The 8,014-nt window shown below is 42.9% G+C and overlaps 1 protein-coding gene across 1 annotated transcript; it reads left to right on the plus strand.

Annotated features, from left to right (window-relative positions):
* The first annotated feature begins 6,214 nt into the window (after nt 1-6,214).
* Nucleotides 6,215-7,478, plus strand: rprml (reprimo-like). The gene has a single exon (XM_060902656.1). The coding sequence runs from the start codon at nt 6,405-6,407 to the stop codon at nt 6,741-6,743; it is 339 nt and encodes a 112-aa protein (XP_060758639.1). The 5' UTR covers nt 6,215-6,404; the 3' UTR covers nt 6,744-7,478.
* The last annotated feature ends 536 nt before the right edge of the window (nt 7,479-8,014 follow it).

Consider the following 8,014-nt stretch of genomic DNA (forward strand, 5'->3'; position numbering starts at 1 on the left):
CCAAGAAGGCCACAGAAAACAATTGTGGTGAACGTCAGAATAATTCTTTCCTTCGTGAATAAAAACCCCTTTAGAACAATTGACCAAATTGTGAAAACCCTCCAGGAGGTAGGTACGTCTTTGTTCAAGTAAACCATTAAGAGAATCCCTCACCTGAGTAAATACAGAGGTTTTATCACCAGATGTAAACAATTTGTGAGACACAAAACCAGAAAGACCAGATTAGAGTTTGCCAAAAACATTAAAAAAAAAAATTCTATGGACAGATGACACAAAGCTCAACTTGCACCAGAATGATGGGAGGATTAGAGCTGGAGAAGGGAAGAAACTGTCCATCCATCCATTATCTGTAGCCGTTTATCCTGTCCTACAGGGTCGCAGGCAAGCTGGAGCCTATCCCAGCTGACTATAGGCGAGAGGCAGGATACACCCTGGACAAGTCACCAGGTCATCGCAGGGCTAACACATAGACACAGACATCCATTCACACTCACTTTAGAGCCACCAATTAGCCTGTCCTGCATGCCTTTGGGGGAACCAGAGCACACCCACGCAGACAGCATGCAAACTCCACACAGAAAGGCCCTCGCCGGCCGCTGGGCTCGAACCCAGGACCTTCTTGCTGTGAGGCGACAGTGCTAACCACTACACCACCGTGCCACCCGGGAAGGAACTGCTGATGATCAAAAGCATACTTCATCATCTTATGGCATTAGAATGCATGGCTGCCAGTGGAACTGGTTCCCTTGTATTTATTGATGTTATAACTGGTGACAAAAGCAATGGGATGAATTCTGTATAAGCATAGCAAAGTCCCTACTGTGCCAGGACCTGGTCTTCCCAGGCAGTCTCCAGTACTAACCAGGCCCTTAATGCACATTGGGCAGCACTAATCTCCGTTTCTATAGCCATTGGCCTCTCACCTATTACATAGCTAGGGTTACAGTGGGGAGCCAGTCCTCTGGTAACCACAATAGTTTGACTTCCTACGAACATCTGTATTGCAGCATGCCTCACTAGAAGGTACTAATTTTATGATGGTCTTTACTATGACCCGACCACAAGTAGAACTTGGGAGCTCCCGGTTGAGCTCCCCAGACTCTACTCCACACAATGCTATCCCTCCTCTTCACTTTCTCCCTCCTTATTAGCCCTTGGCCATCACAAGAACACACACATACACAGTGCCATATTAAGCCAATGCGGTGCCCCTGGGCACTATACCTCAAGTGCCCCCCCCACTACCACCACCACCCTGCGCGCACGTGTTCAGTAACCTCCTGCACACACTCACAAACCTTGCCCTTTGCTGTCAACACTGGCTGTGGTTGTAGCATCTCCCTGGCTAGTGCTAGCAGGGCCATCTCCCTCACTAGCATCACTGATTTCACTAGCTTCGGCTTCAGTGCTGGTAGTGACAGCAGTTGTTGATATTTTTATAAAAAACGATCTAACACTGGAACATTTTTAATTGCAGCTACACGCCTGGAGTCTCTCTTTTTTTAATTTTCTCTTCGCACAACCACTCAATTGATGTCTGTCCATTTTTCATTTCTACCGTGGTTTTTAAAAAATTGATACGTTTCACCGTAGGTGGACTGGCTCAACTGACAGGTTGAGGAAAGGGGGGTTAATGGTCACATAGGCCACTCTTGCTCAGAATTATGATTATTGTTGTTGTTGTTCTTATGAAATTAGTGTTCATAATGAATTATATATGACTATTTAACAATGTCAAGTGTATAACCATTTTAAGTGTACAAACATTCACGAAAAATATTTTTAAAGTTTCTGTCATGTGGTGCCCCCCCACTGGCTGTGAGTGGTTAGTGCCCCTGGGCACTGTGCCGCAGGCCCATATAGTTAATCCGGCCTTGCACACACACCATTAAATCAGACACAGATGCGATCGTTTTGCCACTCACCTTCCCGGTCCTTGCCCTCTATTCACAGACTGGTGCTTGACCGCAGCCCCACTACCACAGTTGCTTTACAGTTACAAAAACAAACAGAAAAGGGAAAAAAATGGTGTCAGGATTTTGTTCAGGGAAAATAACCTTGGAGATGTTTTAGCTTTTCACATACATACAAACAAGAAAGTCCTTGACCTGTGTGAACTTATGAAATGACCACTCAAAATAAACCCCAAAACGAACAAAAAACACTTAATGACCAGTTTGCCATGCATTTCTAGATCAAGTACAGTAGTAAGCTATTGTTACTGATATCAGGGGAATGCCTATTGAAAACTCTCAATTTGCCAAATTCATCCATTTTAGTTACACAGTAAATAGGATATTTTGAAAAATAGTAAGCTAAGTAATGTTTCCACACACTTCCACGCTGTATTTAACTTTTCTTGACAGTCAAAATAAATAGATCAGCAGATGTACTGTATATAGCAGTTCAGTCATCAGAAAAGGTCTGCACTTGTTTTGTCAATACTGCCTTTTCTTGTTTTTTAATTATCACTACCTGTTCCTTCTCATACTTTGCTGTCAGGGTGACATTTGCCCACCACCACATACCCACACTCTGCTCAGCAAAGTCCTTTCCACTGGCTTTTTAAAACAAACTTGTTCATTTCTTTGGGCTTCATTTAATGACACTATAGTTTGTACTGTGTAAATAATCAAAGAGCTTCAAACATCCAAGACATTTTGACACATTTTGACAACTCTGAAGGCCATAAGAGACTAGACTTTAAGTGGTTTTCATTTAGAAACAGACAGAAGGAGTATAAGTGACAACTGTGTCAGATAAAGTGAGAGTGGCTGTCACTTACTCTGAAATTCTGCCATAAGAAATTATTATTTTTTTTTAAACCAGAAAAAAACTTTTTGTTTTGCAGACTCCATATGAACAGTAATCAGCAGGGGCAGCTTGTTTCAATGGGCTAGCAGGACTACACCCCTTGTTTTATAAAAAGGCATAAGAAAAATTGATGTAAGGTTTCATATTTTGGGCATCCACATCATCTTATCACTGGTTGACAAACATTTTAAAAGAGGATTATTTGTGATTTTTTTTTTAAACCAAGTGTAATAGCACCACTAGCACTCCACTCCACTCCAATCCCTGTCACATTAGACAATGAGGGACCCCACATGTGGCAGCCGCATGACACCTCAGGTGTCGCCTCTCGGCTTGATCAGTGAGCCGCTCCTCTGAGAAAGTCTTGCCTCTGCTCAGTTCATTACGCCACCTGTCTGTATCTGATGCCACATTGTACTATGTTGAATTACAAATCCCAAAGCACTTGAGATCATCTTTTGCACAATCCTTCCACCGCTTACGTGGGCAGCCATGGCTATGTGTGCCATTTGACAGCTCAGTGAAAAGGAGCTGTTTAGGTATCCTGTGGTTGTCCATTCTAGATACATGACCCAGCCAATGCTAACCATTACCAGGAAACATGGTCTCAATGGTAGTAGACCTAGCTCTGGTAAGCACCTCGGTGTTGGTAACACGTTGCCACCACTTGATGTTCAATATCCTCCTAAGAGATTGCTGGTGGAACACCTCGAGCCTATGAGTGTGAGTGGCAAGGGTGGCCCAAGTCTCGCTGCCATAAAGTAAGGTGGGAAGAACAGTGGCTTTATGAACTGCAAGTTTGATAGTAATTGACAACCCAGGGCACTTCCAGCACCTGTCTGCTAGGGATTTATATGTGGCGGCTACGCCACTGCACCACCAGTAGTCGTACAAAAAAATACAAAGCCTGTGGCTAACTGTAACAATTCCAGTTCTGTAGTCACATGACGACACAGCATGACACACCTTCCTAGTTTTGTGCTCCAATGGATTAATAAATTCTAGCCCATTTTGGTGAGGTTTCTGTAATGCATCACCAGGAAGTGGGTTATACTGTAGACTCAGTTGCAAGTGTAATGAATGTGAACGAAGTGGACAATTTGCTCTGTTATTATTTTTCTGCTAAAATACTGTATGTTTGGAGAAGAAACTGAAATTTGATAGACCGAGCACACATTGTCGAATGAAAGTACAAATTACACAAAAGGACAGATAACAAAACCATAAGTTTAGTGTGGGTTTTTTTTGGTTTGAACAAAATAGTTACAACTTCTGTGTACTGTTTGTTATTCAGATGAAACACAGTTCAGATTCAAATACCAAAAGTTATATATAAACTTCTAAATTATATATTATAGATACATTCGTCAATGTCCCCCAAAAACAACAACAACAACAACAGTAATCAGTAAAGACACGTGTATAGACCCTAAATAGTGTGAGTAGCACTAGCTCTCCATATTTAAGCCTAACAATAGCTACCCATATTTTAGCTAACTTAGTCTGTTTAGGGTACATTGAGCTATTAACAGTTTACACTGAGCTCAGTTACAGTATGGACAGCCCTGCAGATAATTATGAGTGAATAAGACAAATTAGCTGAAATTGTATCATGGAGGGGCGGCATGGTGGTGTAGTGGTTAGCACTGTCACCTCATAGCAAGAAGGTCCTGGGTTTGAGCCTAGCGGCCGACAAGGGCCTTTCTGTATGGAGTTTGCATGTCTGCGTGGGTTTTCTCCAGGTGCTCCGGTTTCCCCCAAAGACATGCAGGTTAGGTTAATTGGTGGCTCTGAATTGACTGTAGGTGTGAATGGTTGTTTGTCTCTATGTGTCAGCCCTGCAATGACCTGGTGACTTATCCAGGGTGTACCCCGCCTCTTGCCCATAGTCAGCTGGGACAGGCTCCAGCTTGCCTGTGACCCTGTGCAGGATAAGCGGCTACAGATAATGGATGGATGGATCATGGAGGTTTAACAATGTTACTTTGCTTAATATTGTAAGGCACTTAGAAAGAAATTCTTGGATTTGTTGGATAACATTACAGACAGTGGCATTACACTGGGATAAAAAGTACAATAAACTGTAATTTGTTGCTGGGATGGTACTGTTACAGTGCCAGTCAAAAGTTTGGACACCCCTACTCATTCACAAGTTTTTCTGTATTTTGACTATTTGCTACATTGTAGAATACTGAAGACATCAAAACTATGGAACAGATACGGAATGATGCGGTAAAGAAAAAAGTGTTAAAAAAGAACAAAACATCTTTCATATTATAGATTCTTCAAAGTAGCCAGTGTTTACCTTGATGACGCTTTACACCCTATCTTAACCAGCTTCGTGAGGTAGTCACCTGGAATGTTGTGGGTGGTAGAAGAGAGCAACTGGACTTGTTTGAAGATTCTTGAAAACGTTTCACCTCTCATCCGAAAGGCTTCCTCAGTTCTGTCTCAGCCTTTCGGATGAGAGGTGAAACGTTTTCAAGAATCTTCAAACAAGTCCAGTTGCTCTCTTCTACCACCCACAGTTTACTATGACCTGGATGACTGAGAATCTTCACAGTCACTTGGAATGCTTTTCAGTTAACAGGTCTCATCTCATCTCATTATCTCTAGCCACTTTATCCTTCTACAGGGTCACAGGCAAGCTGGAGCCTATCCCAGCTGACTACGGGCGAAAGGCGGGGTACACCCTGGACAAGTCGTCAGGTCATCACAGGGCTGATACAGAGACGCAGACAACCATTCACACTCACATTCACACCTACGGTCAATTTAGAGTCACCAGTTAACCTAACCTGCATGTCTTTGGACTGTGGGGGAAACCGGAGCACCCGGAGGAAACCCACGCGGACACGGGGAGAACATGCAAACTCCACACAGAAAGGCCCTCGTCGGCCACAGGGCTCGAACCCGGACCTTCTTGCTGTGAGGCGACAGCGCTAACCACTACACCACCGTGCCACCTCGTCAAAAGTTAATGAGTGCAATTTCTTGCCTTCTTAATCAGTTTGAGATCAAACAGTAATAACCCTATTCCACAACTGTAGTAATCCATATTATGTCAAGTAAAGAGAAACAACATCTATCCAGACATGAAGTGTCTTTTAATTAATAAAAATAAAGAAAAACCATGGAATTAGAAGGTGTGAACAAACTTTTGGCTGATACTGCATGTTTTATACCTTTTAGGCTTATGTGTGTCTTTCGCCTGGAAATGTTGGTATATCTGTAGAGATATGAATAGAATTTCTAGGTAAGTGATACCTACTGAAGGCACTGAGAGTTCTCTCTCTCTAACACAGAGAGAGAGAGAGAGAGAGAGGGAGAGAGGAGCTATGAGACTAGTATATGATGTCCACGAAGAGCGCACTTTCATTGCGCACTAGTTTCCGCGCCTTTACGCACCACCATTCTGTTCACTCCAGACAGCAGGACTTTCTGTAAGCGCCTGTGCCACGAGATAAAAGTTTACAAGGAACCGGAGAGTGGACTTTTTTCCCCCCGCATGACAAGCCAGAGGCAGAAACAAGCGCGCAATCAAGACATCTGGTGAACATCTGCATGACTGACGCCGGACGCATCTCGCCATGAACGCGACGATCTTGAACAGCACTCTGTTTGCGCACGGCGCTTTGCTGAACAGCAGTCAGCAGCTCGCGGGCACGCTGGTGGACGAGGTGAGCGCGAGCGACGGCGGCGCCGGGGCCGGTGGAGGATCTCTGGTGCTCGAACCGGATGAGCGCAAGCTGTTCGTGACGCGCGCCGTGCAGATCGCGGTGCTGTGCGTGCTCTCGCTCACGGTCGTCTTTGGCATCTTCTTTCTCGGCTGCAACCTCATGATCAAGTCCGAGAGCATGATCAACTTCTTGGTGAAAGAGCGGCGGCCGTCGAAAGACGTCGAGGCGGTGATGATCGGACTCGGGTAAGAGCAGGGAGTGAGCGCGAGGACAGCAGGTCTGTGCACCCGGGCGGAGGATCGCCGCGCGCCTGCTTTCATGTCGTGCAGCAGCGCGAGGATATGCAACTCGTTCATTTCGTCGAGGAAAAGCTGAACGAGATTTTTCAAGTGTCTTTAAAAGTCTCTTTCATTCCAGTGACTCTCACAGAAACGGAATTTGCACGCTGAGAATGTATCGATGTTTATTCATGTTTAATTTCGTTCCACTATAGGCTATTTGTTCTGTTAAAATGAATATTCGATTGATTCCAGTTTGTTGCATTCGAGGTGTTTGACCTTTACAGTGAAAAACAACATGTTTACACGTTTTTACCTCAAGTGCAAAACTTGAAACTTAACTTCCAAAATGCATGCAGCTGAATGGAGTAAATGTAGCCTATGCATCTGGCACAGTGGGTGTTTGTAATTTCGAAAGATGTTTAAGTGTCATTTTGTTCCGCACGTTTTGGAGGAAATATTGATCATCGGTAATATTTGCACGTTTTCCTACAAGTCCATAGGTTCTTTGCTGGAGATGCAGCATGTGCAATGCTCTTTCTGAGTTCTTCTGTCTTGCACTTTCTTATGAAACTTCAGTGCTGCTGCATGAACTGTTTTGTACATAACAATGAAACTTGAAGTAGTCTTGTTCAAAGTTGCTTTAATATTTTCCATCTTTTATTTCAATTGTGGACTTTCTTTTATAACAGTAGTCAGTCCACGGTCCAACATTATTATTATTATTATTATTATTATTTGCATATTTCTGGTTCTGCTACTTAACACTGTAGCTTATTCTCTATTAACAGTTTTGACCTAATAGCTATTGTAACTCATTATTACAATTATTTCAAAATGCCACCCAGTAAAGATATGTATTTAATACCTGAATTATATCTCTTCAAAACTGAGTAAACATTTGTGACTTTGTGAGGCTGTTCTCTTTTACAACAAATGCTTGAAATGAAAACATGGAGAGCAAAGGTCACAGAATATTGTGATTATTGTTGAATAAACACCTATAATGTTCTTCAAAGGGAGCTGTATGTTAATTCATCACTGGATTCTTGCTGTTTGTTTCCTGATTGATATTTAGAAATCATTGTCAAGCCATCCTGACAAAAATATTTAATGTCCATATAAATACAAATATTTCAGGATCCAAAAAAGAGAAATAAAAGACAAAGCATAAAAAAAACCTCTCAACAACAACAACAACAACAAAAATGCTGGTCCAGGCAGTGATGAGGAATCTCAAAG

This window comes from Neoarius graeffei, chromosome 20 (assembly GCF_027579695.1).
Source record: "Neoarius graeffei isolate fNeoGra1 chromosome 20, fNeoGra1.pri, whole genome shotgun sequence".
Taxonomy (NCBI): Eukaryota; Metazoa; Chordata; class Actinopteri; order Siluriformes; family Ariidae; genus Neoarius; species Neoarius graeffei.

Excerpts from the sequence above, each read along its gene's own strand:
- rprml (XM_060902656.1), top strand. The coding sequence starts at position 6,405 with ATGAACGCGACGATCTTGAACAGCACTCTGTTTGCGCACGGCGCTTTG.